The following is a 24,385-nucleotide window of genomic DNA, read 5'->3' on the forward strand; positions in this document are numbered from 1 at the left end:
TGAATTCTCTGGTGTGTTGCTGGGAGACAGGGGGTATGGCTGCCAGCCTTTTCTCCTGACACCTTTCACAGACCCCCAGGAAGCACAGCAGGCCTACAACCATGCCCATGCCAGGACCAGGGCCAGAGTTGAAATGACCTTTGGCCTCCTGAAGGCACGCTTTCACTGCCTTCACAAATTAAGGGTCAGCCCTGTTAGGGCATGTGATATTACTGTGGCTTGTGCTGTCCTCCACAATGTGGCCTGCCTGAGGAAGGAGAGGGCCCCCAGAGTGCCACCAGCCATGGACTGGGACAATCCGGCAATCTTCCCTGATGACGACAGTGGTCGGCTGCTGAGGGACCAATATGTGTTGAATTATTTTAGTTAGTATGTGTGCTTTCAATTTTGGTTAAATATGTCCTGCGGTGGCAGAGGAATTTGGGTTTTTTTGGGTTCGTTTTTTGACGAATTTGGCCTCTTATGATGTTTGTGCGGTATACTGTGTGTAATACAAGGCTGCAGGGAGGCTACTGCATCCATTCATTTGTCTGTTCAGTTGATGTGTATGGATTTGTCCTGCATTTATTTTAGTGTGCAGACATGCAGGGTGTGTTATACACATTCAAAGGTCTGTATATGTATCATTTTGTATAATATGCTTAGATTCTGTGCTTTCCATCTTGTAGAGTCACTGTGACTTCAGTTTTGAAAGGAGCTGATGGTTTACCTGCTTTGTTTTGTCCTTATTCAATAAAGGAACATAATGTTACACATTGTGTTTTTATATTCATATGGAATGTGTATTTGTTTATATGACAGAGTACTAGGGCCACACTGAAGAAAAAGGATAAAGTCATAAATTTATGAGGCTGGTTCTTTCTGCAGAAAAGCTACATATTGTTTTTACAGTTTTGATACTTATGACAATGTGATACTTAATATTCTGGCACATCAGCATGTCTTTGTTTATGAAACCATACTGAAGTACAATTTCACGAAATGCCCCACATCTGTCATTTTAACAACTGTCCTCCTTTAAAACAACTGGTTACAATATTATGACTTGTGTTTTTTCCCCCTCTGTGGCCCTAATATTCTAGCATTTTATATATAGCCTTATAGTCTATGGGAAACTGTAAATTATCTAATGATAGCAACATCATCTAAAAATCATTTTTTATCCAAAATCATTGAAATTAATGATCACAAACGTTTAAATAACAGTGGGTCTAGTTATATGTGATAACAATGTATAGTGAGCAGTGAAATAACTATTGGTTTCCATTTGTGGTGACTGCTGACTGACATTAGGGATGAGATTAAATAGATCCTGGAATTTAGCCTGGTCTGGAGCAGGCTAGCTCCACAGAATAAATCTCCATGGTAATTTATACCATAACATATCCTCCTGCCCCCTATCCATCTTTAGTGCAACCGGATTACGGATCAATTGAGCCAGGATCACCAAGATATCCTGGCTTAATCCCTTATCCTAGTTTTGTGCAACAGGCCCCTGCCACCGACTTACCCTCATGCATCAATGTTTGTAAATACAGAAAGGGGTCTCAGCAAAGCACAATCAACCTGGACCAGCCTTTTACTGACCACCTGACCTCATGATAACTTTGACTGACGTTATTATCAATAGGCAAACATTGCATGAAGCTGTTATGGCCATGAGAAGTAGTGAAACACCCACAGAGCTCGATGAGGAAGGTCGTAGGCAGGTCACAGGAAAACATAGCAAAACAGATGCAGCCAAACTGAACCAGTCTTTACTATTGACCGAACTACCTGATTAAGGCTTCTGAACAAATAGGTTATTGATCAGGCCAGCCTACTTGATGGCGCTACAACTAAACATCAGTACTGGTTACAGGATTCATCTGATGGAGTGACAGATCATTGAGGGCAGGGGCAATAGATTACAGGAATACATTGATGGAGGTGACAGATCATTGTTCAATATCAATCACATCCTTGCAGAATGTATTTGTTGAGAGGCCTTGAACAGGTAGTCAGTTGTAAAGACTGGTGGTTCAGGTTGGCTGCGTGTGCTTTGATGTTTTATTCGGAAGAAAACGGCTTTGTCCGAGATGTTTTAGAGGCAATTTTGGCTCTACTACATCAATTCTACTACAGCTCCTTTCTAATGAAAAACATGTAAACATATTACTCTTTGAACAATGTCAGGCTTTGTATTTTTTTCTTTGTAAAACCAAGTTTTACTTTATCGACTTACGCTGTGCGAGTGAATACAATGGACACCGTATACAGTGTCCAAATGGCCAAAAAAAAAGGCCAATTACATTTGCAATGTTACTTGTAATCAATTGATTTGCATGCCTCTGCATGCCTCTGGATGCTCCGCAATTGCGTCACACTCCATACGAAGCCGCCGACCACATTTTCAGATCAAGCATAAATTGGCCTTTACTATTAAATATATTGCTGCATCTATTACCAGTGACATAGATTACGAAATTGTCTAAATATTATTTCATATTGTTAGGTTCGGAACGGAGTAAAAACTCATGACTAGAAAAAGCTCAAACCAAGTTTAATCACCCCATTGGGTCATACATCTGCAAAGACAATATACAAGTCACACAAGCATCTTTACACCTCACAACTAGGCGGAGTCACCTCCTTGCATGTCTAACCAATTCTTCTTTGGTGTTAGGCAGATACACAGTAGGTTCCTCTTACTGGTATTGTCATGGCCCTGCCTCAGTCCAAGACCCTCATGGGCGTGGAAGTGTGTGTGAGATAGGACTGTAATCCCAGCATGGTCTTCTCTCTTCATCTGTTGACTTAACCTGGAGTTGAGTTCCACAGCCCTCATGGTCCCGGTTCCTCTGCAGCTAGTCTGCCATTTCAAGAACTGATACTAGACCGTTTCCCTTTACCTCCCTCCTTAGCAACATTCATATTCAACACTATATTTGAACAGAATATTACTCTTCTGTACTTCCCTTTTCTCACTGAGTAACTTTCCATATCACTCTAACTTTCCATGCACCAACTTACTCTTCACCCTTCCTTGACCCCAGACATATACATTTCTTATAGATGTAAAGTTATCACTAAGTTCTGGTACGGCAACATGAATAAGTACATTTCAAGCTAGAATCCAACAATATGAATTCAATAAAGCCAAGGAGGACACATTTATTCTCTCAGAAACCGGTCTCCTCTTTCACTGCCTGTCTGTATTAACAACAATCTGATAGCCCATTTCAGCCATACAAAACCCTTTTATGAGTGTCCCATGAAAACAGTCTTGCTCTTAGAAGATGCCATTCAAATTCAAATGACTGTTCAAGCTGCTAGGTTTTTCAGCATGGCCAGTCCAGGCTGACGGCACAGAGTTTTCAGCGCCAGCCTGCTGCTGGCATTCCGGACAAAGTTGGATTGTTTTAGCAGCTCACCAATCTCCTACGAAGGCTCACATGACACACAAATCCCAACCTGGAAATATTATTTCTCTGTGGGGTTTGTTTCTCCGAGGGTTTATTTTTTAATAACAGCTCAACTGACACAATTGACTCAAGTGAGGAGTTTTCCAAGGAGATCATTTCCCGGTCATCTGACGAAGACGTTCTGAAACTTCTCATAACTTGAGATATTTAAAAAAAGACTAAGGGGCAGTTTTCCGGATACAGGGTTAGCCTAGTAGTGGACTTAAAAGCAAGCTCAATGGATAATCATCATTCAATCGATTTTTAGTCCAGGATTATGTCTTATCCGTCTGGGAAACTGACCCGGAATGTATTTGAGTTAATGGGATGGACAGACATATTCCAAACACAACAGGATGCTCTTTTCAGGAGGATTAACCAACATGAGTGACTGTTGAGCTCAAGTGTATGAGAAAAAAATGTATTGGGGCTACACTCCAAACCAGTCTTTTAAATGGCATAGGAGTAATAAGAGAGCATTGATATAAACAACAAAGGAGTAGGAGTAATAGGAGTAATGGCATAGGAGTAATAAGAGAGCATTGATATAAACAACAAAGGAGTAGGAGTAATGGCATAGGAGTAATAAGAGAGCATTGATATAAACAACAAAGGAGTAGGAGTAATAGGAGTAATGGCATAGGAGTAATAAGAGAGCATTGATATAAACAACAAAGGACTAGGAGTAATGGCATAGGAGTAATAAGAGAGCATTGATATAAACAACAAAGGAGTAGGAGTAATAGGAGTAATGGCATAGGAGTAATAAGAGAGCATTGATATAAACAACAAAGGAGTAGGAGTAATAGGAGTAATGGCATAGGAGTAATAAGAGAGCATTGATATAAACAACAAAGGAGTAGGAGTAATGGCATAGGAGTAATAAGAGAGCATTGATATAAACAACAAAGCTTAAACAGGGAACATACATTTAGGTCTAAAATGATTGGCACCGTTTATAAAGATGAGCAAAAAAGACTAGAAAATAAATAATACAAATACTGAGCTATATTGTAGGCTCAAAACAATTTGTAACGTATTATTTTATACTAAGACAATTGCTCAGTCATTTCCAATACCTCACCTTGCGTGGATAACGCAACAAGCGTTTTTCAAAAATGTTTTATAGGATTAGCGAACACATTGGGAGGGATCTAAGACCAATTCCTCCATACAGAATCTTTTATATCCTTCATCTGCACTTATGGACTTCATCTGCACCCTCAGGTTTTCAATCGGGTTCAAGTCCGGACACTGAGATGTCCATTCCAAAATGTCTTTCACCTGACCATATGTAACAGATGTTAATCGTACTCTCCTTGCGTTGTGTTTGGTTCAAAGAAATCACCGCAGCCAGTGGTCCCAGTTGAACATTATTTATTATCTGTGATTAAATAGGAAACAGCACGTTAGTTGTGCAAGGCTTAATGATGTTGATGGCTGTCAATGATCAAATCTGTCGCAGAAAACTGTTGTCAGTGAGCTTATGTGAGAATTACATCAGTGTATGCTAGCCAACACACTTATTTACAGCAATCATATACCAAAGCACATCCCAGAAAGCCCCTCAATCCCTAACAGGTACCATATACCCACACATGTATAAATCAGAAATGTACAGCAAACTTGTACACATTGTAGAATACATTATTCAGAACGTGGCCTACCCCTTGCATCACATTTTCATACTGGGGAGACCTGACGTTCGCGATCTCCCCCTATCAGCAAGCGGGGCCAATAACAACATGCCTCATTGTCATCGGAATTGAACCAACCAATAAGAGTGCTTGAACATTAAATACACATTTCTTTAGAGGCAAGTGGAAACATAACCAACCCTGTTACACATGGCACCTGATCCAATTCAAGTGTCAGTGCCTTTAGCAAACATTTGTTGGATGACATGAAAAATTTGCTCCTTGGCCACACAACCCACACAAATGGTGGGTTTGGCGGACAAAAAAAAGACACCTGTGCAGAACCCAATACTTACTGTAAAATATGGTGGTGGATCTTTCATTGTATGGGGCTATTTTGTTCCCACTGGTCCTGGGGCCCTTGTTAAGGCCAACTGCATCATTAAAGTTACCCAGTACTCGGGGCCTCATTTATACAGGTGCGTTCGCACACACACAAAATATAGACTCTAAACCTTGTGTACACCAGTTTTCCTACAAAGGAATGTACTTATTAATTTTCAACGTGAGGTGATATTAGCGTGGAGACACCGCACACTCTCAGATCATGCGTACGCACAACTTCTAGTTGATCAACTGTATTGGAAGCAAACACTTATTTTTGGGGAAATGGAGGTGTTTGATGCACAGGAATTATAATAAAAGGTATTTGACCTTTACTAGGCCTAAATCATAATCATATTGCAGGACCTGTATCTCCTTTTCTGACAACTGGTTTATTCCCACTAAACAACAAATATTAGGCTACCATTTATCCATTGCTCACCAAACCATACTCGAAAGTAAATAGACTGGTAGCCCATTTAAATGATTTGAAAGTATGGATAGGCTACAGTATTGCTGTGGAATAGAACAGCAATGTCATAGCCTAGGGATGTGCATCTTTCCCTTTCAAGATGATTCGACCCGAATCTAGATACATGGGCTCTGATACGATACAGGAACGAACCCTTTCAGTTTGAAACGATTCGGTGTGATTTGGTTCGGTGCTATACAATTCAATGCGCTAACATTTGTTGCATAGACATTCATTTCCATTCTGTTGGAGCGGCGCACCCCCCCCCCTCCCCCTCCCCCTCCCCCCATGAATATAGTGCACAACATTGGATTTCACCCCAGTCTCATAATCAAATGGTTTAGACCGTTTGGAAGTTGGACTGAGTGAGCTTCTCCTCTTCTACCGCTTCGACCATACAGTGCAGGTAGCAAAAGTGATTGCTGTCCTTGTTATGAAATTATCAACTTCACAATAAATAAATAAATAAATAAATAAATAAATAAATATATATATTTCAACCGTCTAACACCATCCCTACCGTGAAGCATGGTGGAGGCAGCATCATGCTATGGGGATGCTTTTCAGCAGCAGGGACTGGGAGACTTATAAGGATAGATGGAACAATGAATGGAGCCAAATACAGGCAAATCCTTGATGAGAACCAGCTTCAAAACGACCTTAGACTGGGGTGAAGATTTATGTCCAAACAGGACAATGACCCCAACAATGCAGCCAAAGCAAAGCTGGATGGGCTTCAGAACAAGAATGTAAAAGTCCTCGAGTAGCCCAGCCAAAGCCCAGACTTGAATCACATTGAAAATCCATGGAAAGACTTGAAGATTGCTCTCCATCACTGCTCCCCAGCTTAATCAACAGATATTAAGAAAATCTGCAAGGAAGAATGGGAGAAAATCCCTAAATCCAGATGTGCAAAGCTGATACAGACATACCCAGGACGACTCAAAGCTGTAATCGCCGACAAAAGTGTTTCTACAAAGTATTGACCTAGGGGTGTGAATGCTTATGTAAATTAGATGTCTAAAAACATGTTTTCACTTTGTCATTATCGAGTGTTGTGTGCAGATGGGCGTGAAAAAAAATATTGCATCCATTTTTTAATTCAGGCAGGAAACAAAAGGTGGAATAACTCAAGGGGTATGAATACTTTCTGAAGGGACTCTACATATTGCAGCTTTAACTATAACATAGTCCTAATCAAAATAAGTTGTAAAGAAATTATGTACAGCCAGAGGAGTTGTTTCCAGCAGTAGCTTAGGCTACTTTTATTTCGGTAAAACACAATTTCAACAGCGCATTTCATAGAAAAAAAACAAATAAAGCCTAATATTGCACAAACCATTTTACAAACAGTTGAATGTTGAAGGTGACGCACAGATGTTCCAGATCAGGAAAAGACGCTACCTAGCGCAGTTTGACTAGGCTACTGATATTGCCCGAGGTTGTTCCGCATGCACAATGACTTGTAGATCAATGACTGTCGACACAATTACATGCTTAGTTCGACACCGAAGGAGAAGAGCAGTTGCCACAAAATAAGAGATTTGGGGTTCCTCAGACAGATGCACTTATATCTTAAACATTTGAACCGGGAACTGATGCCTAAAATCGGTAAATCGTTACATTCCTACTATTCTCAGAGCCTATACCAAGGCTGGAGACAATCACGTATTGATAAACAAAATATTGAACAACAATGTGTCCTTTGCCTGTCGGCTGTAGCATTTACTTTAAATTGTTCGAAAGGACAATTCATCTTACAGAGTGTTTGGCACTCGCTACAGGCGGCATGCGTTTTTTGGGGGGTTTGAAAAAGTCACTGCAAAAGATTAAAACATTCTTCCCGCACCTCTTAGGAAACGTGATCACATTTCCCATTGCACTTTCTTTTAGAAACTAGCATGGCCCAGTTCCAACATCTCCAAATCGCAGAGCAAATGTGCTTGTTTTTGTTACAATAAAAGGTGAATGGAGGGCATTTTACTGGCGGGGGTTGTAACACTTGCTCACAAGCACACAAATATTGCATCGCTCTGTTATATCAATGAAAACATGTGCATATGTTCCAGGGACAGATTGATAAATACCACTAATTTGATGTGCATGCAAATTCTAGTATCTCCACATACGCCAGAATTTTGTGAGAAATTTACACATGGTTGATAAATGAGGCCCCAGGACATTTTAGACAAAAACCCGGTTGCTTCTGCCAGGGCAGTCTTTAAAAAAAAAAATCCAGTGTATTTTGCTAATCTTTATCAAGGGTGCCAATCATTTTGGACCTGACTGTATACATAAAACACAAAAACAAGCATAATTGACTTGATTAAATCTACTGTCATCACCCACAGTCTCTTGTATACTACAACAAAACATAATAACGACATGCATAAGACTAAAGATGGAAAACTCAACAAAAACAAACAAAAATACCCATTTCACGAGACACATTTCAGCCCTTTTAAGTTCTTAGAAACATCTCATAGCCCTCGTGCTTTGATCAACTGATACTGTGATGAGGGTGTGTCCCCTGACCCCTCCTCCTCCGCGGTTACCTCCCTTGCGTTCCCCTCAGCGTCTACCACCACCGCCGTCCTCTTCAGATCCTCATAGCGTCGCTGTCTGTCGGCCATGGCAGTGCAGGCCGCCACCACCTCATCGGACTCAAAGTCATAGTCCTGTTGGAGCTCTGGAGCGCTCAGGACCTCCCGCTGGGCCGCCTCCTCCCGCTGGGTCCGGTCCCGTGCCGCCAGTCTTTGCTGCTGCAGCCTCCGTGCCCACGCCAGGTCCTCCAACCAGAGGGGGCGCTCTGACGGACACAGGTGGAGCCCCACCTGGAAAGACCTCACCGCCTGTGGATAGGACGAAGACTTTGGTGGTATTTTCCTTTCTGTAAACATACTTTTATTGACTTAAAATGAACACAACACAAACGACTGGTAATGAAAGAAACAATTCATGGGGAAGACGAATGGCTTTGAAAGCAAAGGTTTCAAGTAGGGTTGGGCGATGCCAACCTTTGTCTTATTGTGATTATGTACCCATAAAACATCATGATATACGATGATATCGACCTTATTGGCCACCCTCCAAAATAAGTAATACAAAATTGCTAAAACGACAATAGGGCTATAGCGCGGATGAATCATGACGAAAGATGTTGTTGAAAGCCTGGGCCGGGGCTAAGTGCAGGCAACGGCAAATATTTTTGAATATTCCTTTCTGGTGGAGGAGCAGAACAGTTGTTTTGTGTGTCTGTGTGGTGCGCACATGATGGAGCAGTGACTGTCTGATGAGGAACGCTCCGTCTTCGTGAGCTAGGATATGGGCCTACTTCATGGGTTGGATAAAAGCAGCCTACCGTCGTCAGCACTGGATAATAAATGCTGAATTTGCCTCAAAATAATAGAAAAATATATATTGCTTGTTCTCGCTCTCATAAAGTGATTGAGAAAAACCTATGCCTAAACTTGGACTATAGACCCTCATTCTTGCTATTTTTGAAAGCCACAACGACAGCACCTTCGTAGGTTAGAATATTTGAGAAAAAAGCTACTGTTAATAACTTTAACTTGTCTTAAATCTTTTATGATTGGCCTAGCGGAGGATAGGTAATTGCCCATTTGGTTTTCAACCTCGCATAGAGGGATTTTCTCAACCCGCATGGATCATGTCTTTCTTAATAAGCTTAATCTTGTCATGCGATTTTTCTATAGGCCTATACTCTTGATAGGCCAAATGTTTGTTCTCTCCCATTATGGAGAGAGAAGGGAATATAGGCCGCGTTTCTTTTAAACAGCTAGACAAGATAGTGTCCGTTAATTATGGGTAGCCTAGTGGTTAGAGTGTTGGACAAGTAACCGGAAGGTTGCAAGTTCAAACCCCCGAGCTGACAAGGTACAAATCTGTACTGTACAGGCAGTTAACCCACTGTTCCTAGGCAGTCATTGAAAATAAGAATTTGTTCTTAACTGACTTGCCTAGTTAAATAAAAGCTAAAAAAATAAATAGGCCATGTTTTAAATGTTTTTTAAATTTAAAAACAAAAAACACTTGTGTCCCTGCGAGACGTCGCAAGACATGACTATTCAATTAAGCTAAACCACCGTCTGTCACATTACGACGGCGTCACAGTCGACAATGGCTGTCTAGCATCGCCGATAGACTCATAAATCGCAATAATCGGTCAACTCTAATGTCAAGCATTGCCGTAATAATTGAATAATCTTAATGAGTAAAATAAAAATGCTTTGGTTGTCACTAGGGGTCCTGTTTCTATGTACAGTGCCTTGCGAAAGTATTCGGCCCCCTTGAACTTTGCAACCTTTTGCCACATTTCAGGCTTCAAACATGAAGATATAAAACTGTATTTTTTTGTGAAGAATCAACAACAAGTGGGACACAATCATGAAGTGGAACGACATTTATTGGATATTTCAAACTTTTTTAACAAATCAAAAACTGAAAAATTGGGTGTGCAAAATTATTCAGCCCCCTTAAGTTAATACTTTGTAGCGCCACCTGTTGCTGCGATTACAGCTGTAAGTCGCTTGGGGTATGTCTCTATCAGTTTTGCACATCGAGAGACTGAAATTTTTTCCCATTCCTCCTTGCAAAACAGCTCGAGCTCAGTGAGGTTGGATGGAGAGCATTTGTGAACTTTCCACAGATTCTCGATTGGATTCAGGTCTGGACTTTGACTTGGCCATTCTTATTTCTGAACCATTCCATTGTAGATTTTGCTTTATGTTTTGGATCATTGTCTTGTTGGAAGACCAATCTCCGTTCTTCCAGAATGGTCCTGTATTTGGCTCCATCCATCTTCCCATCAATTTTAACCATCTTCCCTGTCCCTGCTGAAGAAAAGCATGATGCTGCCACCACCATGTTTGACAGTGGGGATGGTGTGTTCAGCTGTGTTGCTTTTACGCCAAACATAACGTTTTGCATTGTTGCCAAAAAGTTCAATTTTGGTTTCATCTGACCAGAGCACCTTCTTCCATATGTTTGGTGTGTCTCCCAGGTGGCTTGTGGCAAACTTTAAACAACACTTTTTATGGATATCTTTAAGAAATGGCTTTCTTCTTGCCACTCTTCCATAAAGGCCAGATTTGTGCAATATACGACTGATTGTTGTGTATGGACAGAGTCTCCCACCTCAGCTGTAGATCTCTGCAGTTCATCCAGAGTGATCATGGGCCTCTTGGCTGCATCTCTGATCAGTCTTCTCCTTGTATGAGCTGAAAGTTTAGAGGGACGCCAGGTCTTGGTAGATTTGCAGTGGTCTGATACTCCTTCCATTTCAATATTATCGCTTGCACAGTGCTCCTTGGGATGTTTAAAGCTTGGGAAATCTTTTTGTATCCAAATCCGGCTTTAAACTTATTCACAACAGTATCTCGGACCTGCCTGGTGTGTTCCTTGTTCTTCATGATGCTCTCTGCACTTTTAACGGACCTCTGAGACTATCACAGTGCAGGTGCATTTATACGGAGACTTGATTACACACAGGTGGATTGTATTTATCATCATTAGTCATTTAGGTCAACATTGGATCATTCAGAGATCCTCACTGAACTTCTGGAGAGAGTTTGCTGCACTGAAAGTAAAGGGGCTGAATAATTTTGCACGCCCAATTTTTCAGTTTTTGATTTGTTAAAAAAGTTTGAAATATCCAATAAATGTCGTTCCACTTCATGATTGTGTCCCACTTGTTGTTGATTCTTCACAAAAAAATACAGTTTTATATCTTTATGTTTGAAGCCTGAAATGTGGCAAAAGGTCGCAAAGTTCAAGGGGGCCGAATACTTTCGCAAGGCACTGTACATTGCTAGCGAATGGCCATCTGTCCCTTTCACTGGGAATGGGGTGCAGATGTCTTGAAATAGGAATCAAGGAGATTTTGTTAAGGGAAGGTCTCTAACAAACTTTTTAAAATATAAAAAAAGGTATGTATTTTTTATACTACTGGTAGGGAAAGATTCAGGGCTATGCTTTGAAATCGAATACCTATTTATTCAACTGTTAGAGCAGACCTAAATCACCTGATTTAAGAGTTAAAGGAGTATTGGGTGGTGTTGATCACAATGCCTGCTGAGAGGCAGCTCCACTACTATAGGGAACGACATATATTGCTGGTTCATATTGCAATCAAAGATCACTCTACCAGACGGTATACAGTAAATAACCATTGCACCACATCCTGTCAAAAATGGTGTACAACTAAAAGTCAAAGGAATCACATGATTTATGAAGACGGAACTGTGGTTTAAAGTGGTTTAATATCTACGTTCCGTAATAGATGCATTCAAAGGGATCCGTATGTATGCAAGTCTGACGTACAAGTATATGCATAATCATTTCCTCTAATTTGATGATGCGACGAAGCATGAGTATGTCAACAATGTAGGTGTCGTCTATCAGCATGTCAGCTACGTCAAGAACAAAAAACTTTCCCCGTCACATTAGTTTCAGTATAGAGATTTACTGCGACATTATTCATCTGGCCAGGCAGAAGTACATCGATTTACACATTATCTAACAGAGGAGAAGAAATCCTACTTCGCACAGTAATGGGGTTAATAAGTCAAACAATCTACCACTAAGTGATATCTATGAGTTTGAAAATTACAGCTGACCGTGAATGAAATGAGTTGAATGGCCTACCATTAGAAATGCATTGCAGGGGCCTCCCGGGTGGCGCCTTAGACCACTGCGCCACCCGGGAGGCCCCTGCAATGCATTTCTAATGGTAGGCTATTCAACTCATTTCATTCACAATCAGCTGTAATTTTCAAAAACTCATAGATATCATCACTTAGTGGTAGATTGACTTTTAGCTGTGCCACCAGAGACTCTGGGTTCGAGACCAGGCTCTGTCGCAGCCGGCCGCGACCGAGAGGTCCATGGGGCGACGCACAATTGGCCTAGCGTCGTCCGGGTTAGAGAGGGTTTGGCCGGTAGGGATATCCTTGTCTCATCTCGTACTAGAGACTCCTTTGGCAGAACGGGCAGTGCACGCTAATCAGGTTGCCAGGTGCACAGTGTTTCCTCCGACACATTGGTGTGGCTGGCTTCCGGTTTGGATGTGCTCTAACTTCTTATGGCTGCAGGAGCAGTATTAAGTAGCTTGGATGAAAGGTGCCCAGAGTAAACGGCCTGCTCCTCATTCCCAGTTGCTAATATATGCATATTATTATTAGTATTGGATAGAAAAGACTCTGAAGTTTCTAAAACTGTTTGAATGATGTCTGAGTATAACAGAACTCATATGGCAGGCAAAAACCTGAGAAGAAATCCAAACAGGAAGTGAGAAATCTGAGGTTGCTCCTCTACAATCTGAGGTTGCTCCTCTACACAAAGGAATACTCCGGTTGGAACTTTATTGAAGATTTATGATAAAAACATCCTGAAGATTGATTCTATACTTAGAAACATTTCAAGACCTGTATTTCAAGACTAAGACCTGTAATATAACTTTTTAAAAGTTTTTGTCCAAAGTTATGCATGAGCGTTTGGATTTGTATACCTAAGCCCTAACAAAAGTAGCTACTTGGACATAAATAATGGACATTATCGAACAAATCAAGCATTCATTGTGGAACTGCGATTCCCGGGAGTGAATTCTGATGAAGATCAAAGTTAAGGGAATATTTATAATGTAATTTCTGATTTCTGTTGACTCCAACATGGCGGAAAATTGTATTTGTTTTCTGAGGGCCGTCTCAGATTATTGCATGGTTTGCTTTTTCCGTAAAGTTTTTTAGAAATCTGACACAGCGGTTGCATTAAGGAGAGGTATATCTATATTTCCATGTCTAACACTTGAATTTTCATTGACATTTATAATGAGTATTTCTGTAATGATGTGGCTCTCTGCAATATCACCAGAGGTTTTTGGAACTAGTGAACGTAAAGCGCCAATGTAAACTCAGATTTTTTTTGTATAAATATGAACTTTATCAAACAAAAACATGCATTTATTTTGTAACAAAGTCCTATGAGTGTCATCTGATGCAGATGGTTAGTGATTAATTTTCTCTCTATTTGTGCTTTTTGTGAGTCCTCTCTTTGGCTGGAAAAAGTTTATTTGGCTTGGTGGTGACCTAACATAATCGTTTGTGGTGCTTTCGCTGTAAAGCCTAATTGAAATCGGGCACTGTGGTGGGATAAACAACAAGATTACCTTTAAAACGGTATAAAATACATGTTTGAGGAATTTTAATTATGAGATCTCTGTTGTTTTGAATTTGGCGCCCTGCACTTTCACTGGCTGTTGTCATATCGATCCCGTTAACGGGATTGCAGCCCTAAGAAGTTCTTAAGAAGCAGTGCGGCTTGGTTAGGTTGTGTTTCGGAGGACGCATGGCTTTCGATCTTCGTCTCTCCCGAGCCCGTACGGGAGTTAAAGCGATGAGACAAGATAGTAACTACTAACAATTGGATACCACGAAATTGGGGAGAAAAAGGGTAGTAAAATTTTAAAAAAAATAAAAACAAACATGCATTGCTGAATCCCTTCTAGCTATCTCCGACCAAACTCATTAACAACAAACTTTTTGTTATGGTGATGAGTTCCAAGATGGGGCTGGCCACCGCCTAACAGCTTTTCACAGCAGTAGATTAATGAGACAATATATATAAACAACTTTATTTAATTTGATCATTAGGTAACTGTCCCATGGGTATTTCCACTAGGGAAAACTCTAGGCACTAGTTATAGATTCCTGTTCCCATATGTTGTGAAGCCACTCGCTCATCATGCACTCTCCCTTTCTCTTCTGCTCTCTCCTACTCTCCCTCTCTGGCGGTCTCACTCTCCTGCTCCCTTTCTCGCTACTACTTCAGAGCAGAGAAGAAAGCTAAGCACTTCCCCAGTACCTGTCCTGGGCTCCATGATGAAGGCAGCATGCTACTCAAACTGAGCCCCAGGATCACGTTCCATCCATGGGAAAGAAGACCTTTGCCAGTGCCTGGCCAACATAGACTCAGGCCCCAGGCCAAGGATGTGTCACGCGTCAAACAGGGAAGCATTTAATGAAAAGTAAAAGAGCAGAGATTATTTTCCCTCATATATTCCTGAGGGTCCAAACAAGACCACGACCACGACGTGATTCAAAGTGGTGAAGTGATTTTACAAGCCACTTATTACAGGGCTCCACAACCACACCCTGACTTTTATGATCTGTATCTGTGTGTTAAATGGATGGGACTTGCAATTTTCTGCCACTCTCTAATAAAGGAAACCTCAGCTCTTTTTAGGCCAACATTCCTGAAAGAGACTGGTTTGGTTTCCCCAACTGGCACAGGTATGCAAACAAAAATACCATAAAGGCTAAGTCAAGTGAAACTGCCAAGAAGAACCAGAGTTTTGACAAATTAACTCAGGCAAGTCAAGACTCATATGATAAATGGTTTGTATTTGCACAACTCTTTCAAAAGCATAGTTTCGTCAACGGTGGAATTAGGTTCCCTGTTCTCCTGGAATTAGGTTCCCTGTTCTCCTGGAATTAGGTTCCCTGTTCTCCTGGAATTAGGTTCCCTGTTCTCCTTAGTTTATTACAACAATAATTCCCCAACCAAATGGCAAAACCATCCCTTAGTTCTAAGGGCCTGTTTTTGTTATAACCTCCATCTAAAAATTGGATGATTTATTATTATAGCACTATAATAGCATTATTAGAGTTAGGGGTGCAACAGTAGATGTGTTCATACTGAACCGTGGGGTGGGGTGGGGGGGGGGGGTGGGGGGGATCTAGGTTTGGTCTGCTCTGTGAACCCGAATGAATACATAAAATAACAATTTAAAACACTAGGCTATGCCTACGCTGTATTGTATGACTTGAGTAAATCTGAGCTGAAAGAAATAATTGCCACATTTCAAACATGTTCTTGTTGGAGGCGCAGCCAGGAACATGTTCTGTACGATGTTGAGTGGTGGGGTCGATAAACCAAGAGGATTCTCCATCATTGTTTAAATCTCCAGTTTGGGAATATGTTGGTTTCCCAGCAGATTACAGAGAGTATGTCGCCACTGCTGGTTTAGTGAACCGTTAGACACCTAACTATAATAGCACACATGCCATTAAGAGTCAATTCCGGGCACTAGGTAAAGAGAGAGAAATAGAGAAAAGGAAAGATAAACGCCAGAAAAAACAGCGGGAAACAGACTAAGAGAAAACTGAAAGGTAGATCGAAAAGAGAGAGAAAAGCAAACATGAAAAAACAAACAGGAGACTTGAATATGTGATGCCGGAGATCACTGCGCCAGTCCATGTGCAAACATGGCACTACTCAAACATGTCGATGCACACAATGTCCTGAAACTCGACTGAACAAGCCCCTCTTAAAATAGACAGGCACTTTCTCCTCTCCTCCTAATACCTATCCATTATATGTATTGGAAGTGTGTATATATTTGGCGAGCTTCAGCTCAGGCAATTTTCAACACTTCCCATTGTTGTTTTGGGAACACTTCTGACAGTTCTGTTGCCCTGGGACATTAGAGATGGAGAAATGTACACAGGGCCATTAGCCATAGGGTTTCTTGAGTTCAGCGAGGTGTTTTTTTTCTTCTCTCCTCTCTAAACAGCAGAGGAGTAGTCTAACTGTGATCCAGCCAGGTTTCATACAGATAGTGGCAATTTTAGCATGTACATCTTGATGGGGCAAACAAAACAGCATTTTTTTTTTAAGATGCATTCCAGAAAAGCCACTACACAACACTAAACTATAGCTTAATTACACTATAAATGGTGACAAATTGTGCCCACAAACTGTTAGGGCCTACATAAAGCTGTACCAACAGCAGAGTCACAACAGCAGTACCAACACCTTACCACTGCTACACCTGGGTATCAGCGGAGCTTTGTCTGGCAGCAAAATGGTTCATTCAGCCTAATGTTTTTCCTTTTACAAACACATAGCTGATATGGCTGACTTGCTTAAAACAAATGTTTCTACTGACAATTGAGATGTACAAACTATGGCATAAGGGTACGACGAGCGGATAAGAGGCAATCCGTAATTCCGATTGAGACATTCATGAGCAAGGTAGGACAGATGTAGTCAATATAACTATTTGTTCAGCACTTTTGAAATGTACAGCGTCAGAATTTAGAAAATGGGCCGTTCTTACAGTATTCTCCCTGTACACCAAGTTAGAACCGTGTGATAAATACAGGGGGCATATAAGCAGACAATGAAAGCATTTACAATATTCTATGATTACATTTCTCTAAAACAGGCTATAAGCTACATGTGCACCACCAAGTCAGAACAGTAGGTGAAATTAATAGGGGAAAGGGACCACATTATTAGGGTGAGGCACATAGGATACAAACAGCTTACTACACAACATACACTTAGTATAACTTTCTTAGCTACAGTGTACATATCTCCCAGGCATCTTACATCATTTATGCAGCAGCATACAATACATTTTTTAACTCACCTTGTGGTGCTGCGCTCACTTGAACAGGACATTAGACTGGTGGAAATCTGTCCTTTGGTCTGATGAGTCTAAATATGAGATTTATGGTTTCAACTGCCATGTCTTTGTGAGACACGTGTTGTTCCCACTGTGAAGCATGGAGGAAGAGGTGTGATGTTGTGTGCTTTGCTGGTGACACTGTCTGTGATATATTTAGAATAAGGCACACTTAACCAGCATGGCTACCACAGAATTTTGCAGCGATACACCATCCCATCTGGTTTGCGCTTAGTGGGACTATCATTTGTTTTTCAACAGGACAATGATCCCACACACCTCCAGACTGTGTAAGGGCTATTTGACCAAGAAGGAGAGCGATGCCGTGCTGCATCAGATGACCTGGCCTCTACAATCACCCGACCTCAACCCAATTGAGATGGTTTTGGATGAGTTGGACCACAGAGAAGGAAAAGCAGCCTACAACTGCTTAAAGACTGTTGGAAAAGCATTCCATGTGAAGTTGGTTGTGAGAATGCCAAGAGTGTACAAAGCTGTCAAGGCAAAGGGTGGCTACTTTGAAGAATCTCAAATATAAAATATATTTGAATTGTTTAACACTTGTTTAGTTACTACATGATTCCATATGTGTTATTTCATAGTTTTGATGTCTTCACAATTATTCCAATGTAGAAAATAGTAAAAATAAAAGAAAAACCCTAGAATAAGTAGGGTTGTCCAAACTTTTGACTGGTACTGTGTATATATAAAAAAGGTGCCCCACCTGCCCTGAATGACGGGTTGCCACTGAGTGGAAATCATTCACCCCCTTTAGATTTTGTTCACATTTTGTTGTGTTATTTTTATTGATCTACACAAAACTCTCCATAATGTCAAATTAAAAAGAAAATTCAATATCCTCTTTGCATTAGTATTCACTTCTTTTTTTAGGAAAGCGTCTTAATTCTAGAGTCAAATTTGGTTTAACAAATTACATAATAAATTATAATAGGGATTGAGATGATTTTTGAATGACTAACTACCCCCTTCTCTGGCCCCCACACAGTCAAGTACTGGATTTCAAGCACATATTCAACTATAAAGAAGAGGTAGCTTGTTGAAAGCCTCAAAGAAGGGCAATGATTGGTAGATGGGTAACAATAACAAAATCAGACATTTAATATCCCTTTAAGCATGGTCAAGTTAATAATTATGCTGGGGATGATGTATTAAACCAACTAGACACATCAAAGATACAGTCGTCCTTCTAAAATGAGCTGCAAGACAGGAAGGAAACTGCTTGGGGATGTCACCATGAGGCCATTGGTGATTTTAAAACAGCTACAGAATTCAATGGCTGTGATGGGAGAAAACGGAGGCTGGATCAACAACAAGACAGAGTGAAAATAAAAACACACAGAATAAAATAATATTCCACCAAAGTAATATTGCAAAAGGAACAAACCGTTTGGCCTAAATGCAAAGCATTATATTTGGGGGAAATCCAACAACACATCACTGAGTAACTGCCTCCTTATTTTCAAGCATGGTGGTGGTTGCTTCATGGTATGGTTATGCTTGACATTAGCAAAGACTCTGGAGTTATGCAGGATACAAATAAAATGGTCTGGAACTAAGCACAGGCAAAATCCTACAGGAAAACCTACTTCAGGCTGCTTTACACCAGACACTGGGAGACGAATGTACCTTTCAGCAGGACAATAACCTACAAAACAAGGCCAAATCAACATTGGAATTGATTACCAAGAAGACAGTTAATGTTCCTGAGTGACCAAGTTACAGTTCTGACTTAAATCTGCATGGCAAGACTTGAAAATTGCTGTCTTGCCATTATCGCCAACACCTTGACAGAGCTTGAATAATTTTGAAAATAACAAAAACGGGCAAATATTGCATAATCCAGGTGTGCAAGGCTCTTAGAGACTTACCCATGAAGACTCACAGCTGTAATCACTGCCAAAGGTGATTCTAACATGTATTAACTCAGGGGTGTGAATACTTTCTCATTTTTCATGAACGTTTAAAAAAAATGTAGATCAGTCCTTCCATTTTGACAAAAAAATGACAATTAAATCCATTTTAATCCCATTTTGTAACGATAACACATGAAGAAATCCAAGGGGCTGAATACTTATGATACCCACTGTACAGAGAGGTTCAGGTGAGCACTGTTGGGCACTTCAAGTAATCTTCCATGCCCCGGGCACTTGGATGTGCTTTTAAAGAAGAGCCACTTTATTACACAGAGAACAGTTATAAATAGCAGCTCAGGGTAATGACTGGCACATTAGTGTATGTGGGGATGACAGACAAGCTAGGGCCACTTCTCTGCAGACTCACCTCCCTACAGTGGACTGAAACCTAACATGAGGTGCATTACACAGTTGTTCACTTAAACCTTGCATTGATGTCAAAGGGAGAAGTGCATTATGCACTAATATCTTGGTTTTTATGCGCCTGGATCTCAAGTTAGACTACCTAGTTGTGCATAAAACACAACTTGAATGCTTGTCACACTACAGCGCAAAACCTACCCGGGCCAACCAAGCTGGCCTGGTTACACATCCTCCATCGTTGCTCAAAAGGTCCAGGCTGGCACAATAGTATGACAAATGTACGGTAATACTGACCAGGTCCACCTCTCCCAGACTAAGCTGGGCGCGGCCCAGTGTCTGCCAGCCCTCCCACCACAGGGGGCGGAGCTTCACAGCCATCTCTGCTGCCTGCACCGCCGGGAACACCTCTTGCAGGACGGTCAGCACCTGCAAGTCAAGGTTCAGAATGCAATGGTCAAACAATATGCTGCACCAATATGAAAATAAAATAGTGTGTGTATGTGTGTTGTCTTGGGGTTGTGGGATTAAAAAAAGAAATCATTTAAAGAGTCATATGTTCCCTGTTCAATAATGCACCATTCTATACATTGTTTTCATAAAATTGTAATAACTACCATGACATGACATGATTGATCAGGGAACACTGAAAAGTTATAAACAGGGAGCTCAGAGTAATAGCTCAGTCAGGATTGTGAAGATGGATCGTTTTCTTTTTAGAAAAATAAAATGCATTTTCAGACAGTGAGACGCACACCTCCAATATCAGTGACAGAGATATCCGAGGCCTGTTGGTAGGTTCAGCAGAGTCAGCAGGAAATGAGATCACAGCACTCGGCACCAAAGGATTGATCTCTATGCGTGCCTGGCCTGCGTATGTACATCCTTCTGCGTGTGTGACAGAGGAGCCAGTCCTAGTGATGTGGGTGATTCCTCACAAAACCAGAACAAAAAAATACCATAATTTGGGGGATTTTCACAAAGTTTCATTTTGAGGAAGGATTGTTGACATATACAGTGGGGCAAAAAAGTATTTAGTCAGCCACCAACTGTTCAAGTTCTCCCACTTAAAAAGATGAGGCCTGTAATTTTCGTCATAGGTACACTTCAACTCTGACAGACAAAATGAGAAATAGAAATCCAGAAAATCACATTGTAGGATTTTTAATGAATTTATTTGCAAATTATGGTGGAAAATAAGTATTTGGTCACCTACAAACAAGCAAGATTTCTGGCTCTCACAGACCTGTAACTTCTTCTTTAACTTCTTCTTTAAGAGGCTCCTCTGTCCCCCACTCGTTACCTGTATTAATGGCACCTGTTTTGAACTTGTTATCAGTATAAAAGACACCTGTCCACAACCTCAAACAGTCACACTCCAAACTCCACTATGGCCAAGACAAAAGAGCTGTCAAAGGACACCAGAAACAAAATTGTAGACCTGCACCAGGCTGGGAAGACTGAATCTGCAATAGGTAAGCAGCTTGGTTTGAAGAAATCTACTGTGGGAGCAATTATTAGGAAATGGAACACATACAGTGCCTTGCGAAACTATTCGGCCCCCTTGAACTTTGCGACCTTTTGCCACATTTCAGGCTTCAAACAAAGATATAAAACTGTATTTTTTTGTGAAGAATCAACAACAAGTGGGACACAATCATGAAGTGGAACGACATTTATTGGATATTTCAAACTTTTTTTAAAAATCAAAAACTGAAAAATTGGGCGTGCAAAATTATTCAGCCCTCTTAAGTTAATACTTTGTAGTGCCACCTTTTGCTGCGATTACAGCTGTAAGTCGCTTGGGGTATGTCTCTATCAGTTTTGCACATCGAGAGACTGAATTTTTTTCCCATTCCTCCTTGAAAAACAGCTTGAGCTCAGTGAGGTTGGATGGAGAGCATTTGTGAACAGCAGTTTTCAGTTCTTTCCACAGATTCTCGATTGGATTCAGGTCTGGACTTTGACTTGGCCATTCTAACACCAGGATATGTTTATTTTTGAACCATTCCATTGTAGATTTTGCTTTATGTTTTGGATCATTGTCTTGTTGGAAGACAAATCTCCGTCCCAGTCTCAGGTCTTCTGCAGACTCCATCAGGTTCTCTTCCAGAATGGTCCTTTATTTGGCTCCATCCATCTTCCCATCAATTTTAACCATCTTCCCTGTCCCTGCTGAAGAAAAGCAGGCCCAAACCATGATGCTGCCACCACCATGGTTGACAGTGGGGATGGTGTGTTCAGCTGTGTTGCTTTTACGCCAAACATAACGTTTTGCATTGTTGCCAAAAAGTTCAATTTTGGTTTCATCTGACCAGAGCACCTTCTTCCACATGTTTGGTGTGTCTCCCAGGTGGCTTGTGGCAAACTTTAAACAACACTTTTTATGGATATCTTGAAGAAATGGCTTTCTTCTTGCCACTCTTCCATAAAGGCCAGATTTGTGCAATATACGACTGATTGTTGTCCTATGGACAGAGTCTCCCACCTCAGCTGTAGATCTCTGCAGTTCATCCAGAGTGATCATGGGCCTCTTGGCTGCATCTCTGATCAGTCTTCTTGTATGAGCTGAAAGTTTAGAGGTACGGCCAGGTCTTGGTAGATTTGCAGTGGTCTGATACTCTTTCCATTTCAATATTATCGCTTGCACAGTGCTCCTTGGGATGTTTAAAGCTTGGGAAATCTTTTTGTATCCAAATCCGGCTTTAAACTTCTTCACAACAGTATCTCGGACCTGCCTGGTGTGTTCCTTGTTCTTCATGATGCTCTCTGCGCTTTTAACGGACCTCTGAGACTATCACAGTGCAGGTGCTTTTATACAGAGACTTGATTACACACAGGTGGATTGTATTTATCATCATTAGTCATTTAGGTCAACATTGGATCATTCAGAGATCCTCACTGAACTTCTGGAGAGAGTTTGCTGCACTGAAAGTAAAGGGGCTGAATAATTTTGCATGCCCAATTTTTCAGTTTTTGATTTGTTAAAAAAGTTTGAAATATCCAATAAATGTCGTTCCACTTCATGATTGTGTCCCACTTGTTGTTGATTCTTCACAAAAAAATACAGTTTTATATCTTTATGTTTGAAGCCTGAAATGTGGCAAAAGGTCGCAAAGTTCAAGGGGGCCGAATACTTTCGCAAGGCACTGTACCAGCAACAGTGTGTGAAAACCTTGTGAAGACTTACAGAAAATGTTTGACCTCTGTCATTGCCAACAAAGGGTATATAACAAAGTATTGAGATTAACTTTTGTTATTGACCAAATACTTATTTTCCACCATAATTTGCAAATAAATTCATTAAAAATCCTACAACGTGATTTTCTGGATTTTTTTTTCTCATTTTCTCTGTCATAGTAAAGTGAACCTATGATGAAAATTACAGGCCTCTCATCTTTTTAAGTGGGAGAACTTGCACAATTGGTGGCTGACTAAATACTTTTTTTGCCCCACTGTATTTTACATTTGTATCGAAAAGCATAATTGAGAAATAATTAATTGAAGTTGGAATATTGTTGACATTTTGGCCTTAGCCAGGCCTTCTTTAAGACTCCATAATGTTTCAACTGTGAGTGGTACAAAAGCAAGAATCGGTGTCATATGAAGCTTTGTTCTATAATATGAATAGTACTTTAAATTCAACAACAAAAAATGAATTAATAAATATTGAAATCTATATACATTCATTTCGAACATCTACCATTTTTGATTAGCCAAATATTTTATAATATTGAGCATAATATACTCCACGGGCTTTTCAAAGTTTGAGAGTAGGATCTCTGCTAATTTTAAAGTTATGGCCCATTTTATACAGATTGACATAGTAGGCAATGTAGTCTCGCATAGCCATACCTCCATGTTGTTGTCACGCCTCCTTTGGAAGTCTGGAGTATTTTGAATTCGTAGAAACGGCTCGCATGGTCTGCTGGCTTCCAGCGCCAAATTTAATTTTATGTTAAATTTTAACAACCCTCCCCCATATGGCGGTAGAAGGGGTAATGCATGTTGTTTGTCACTGGGTAGGACATATTCTGCAGAGTTTTTGCTTATGTTAGTTTGCAACATTGCAGAAAACCTGGAGGAAATACTGAATTCTGTTTTGCCAGAAGTGTGCTCTATACACAAAATCTAGTCGAAGGCGTTACAACACCTCTGCATGAACACTCGACACAAAAAAAGAGCTGTTATGGCGTGTCTACCTACAGCAGAGATCAACAACTAGATTCAGCCGCAGGCTGATATTTTCTATAGCTGATGGTCAGCGAGCCGGAACATAATTACAAATAGCCACAAGAAGCACAAACATATATAATATTTGACCAAAACATAATCATTTCAAACCTTGCTTACATCTGTTATACGATCACATACACTGAGTTGCCAGTTTATCAGGTACATCACCCTGAAAATGGTTCTCTCCAACAGACAGTGAGTCACAGGGACGTGGCTTGCTATATAAAGCTATCAGACAGGCATCGAGGCATTCAGTTACTGTTCGATTGAATGTTAGAATGGGCAAAACGAGTGACCTAAGACACTTTGAGCATGGTATGATCGTTGCTGCCCGGCACGCAGGTTCCAGTATCTCAGAAATGGCCAGCTTCCTGGGCTTTCCGTGCACAACAGTGTCTAGGGTTTTAGCGAGAATGGTGCGACAAAAGTAA

The 24,385-nt window shown here is 40.7% G+C and overlaps 1 protein-coding gene across 1 annotated transcript in view; it reads right to left on the reverse strand.

Annotated features, from left to right (window-relative positions):
* Nucleotides 1–7,172: 7,172 nt before the first annotated feature.
* The window catches only part of ttc33 (tetratricopeptide repeat domain 33), a 53,931-nt gene continuing 36,718 nt past the window's right edge, over nt 7,173–24,385 (reverse strand). Inside the window, exons 3-4 of the mRNA XM_021590585.2 lie at nt 20,016–20,147; nt 7,173–8,788 (exon numbers count right to left, since the gene is read on the reverse strand). Coding sequence (XP_021446260.2) covers nt 8,417–8,788; nt 20,016–20,147 — 504 coding nt within the window. The 3' untranslated portion in view covers nt 7,173–8,416. The remainder of the gene's footprint in view (nt 8,789–20,015; nt 20,148–24,385) is intronic.

This window comes from Oncorhynchus mykiss, chromosome Y, assembly GCF_013265735.2.
Source record: "Oncorhynchus mykiss isolate Arlee chromosome Y, USDA_OmykA_1.1, whole genome shotgun sequence".
In the NCBI taxonomy this organism is placed as follows: domain Eukaryota; kingdom Metazoa; phylum Chordata; class Actinopteri; order Salmoniformes; family Salmonidae; genus Oncorhynchus; species Oncorhynchus mykiss.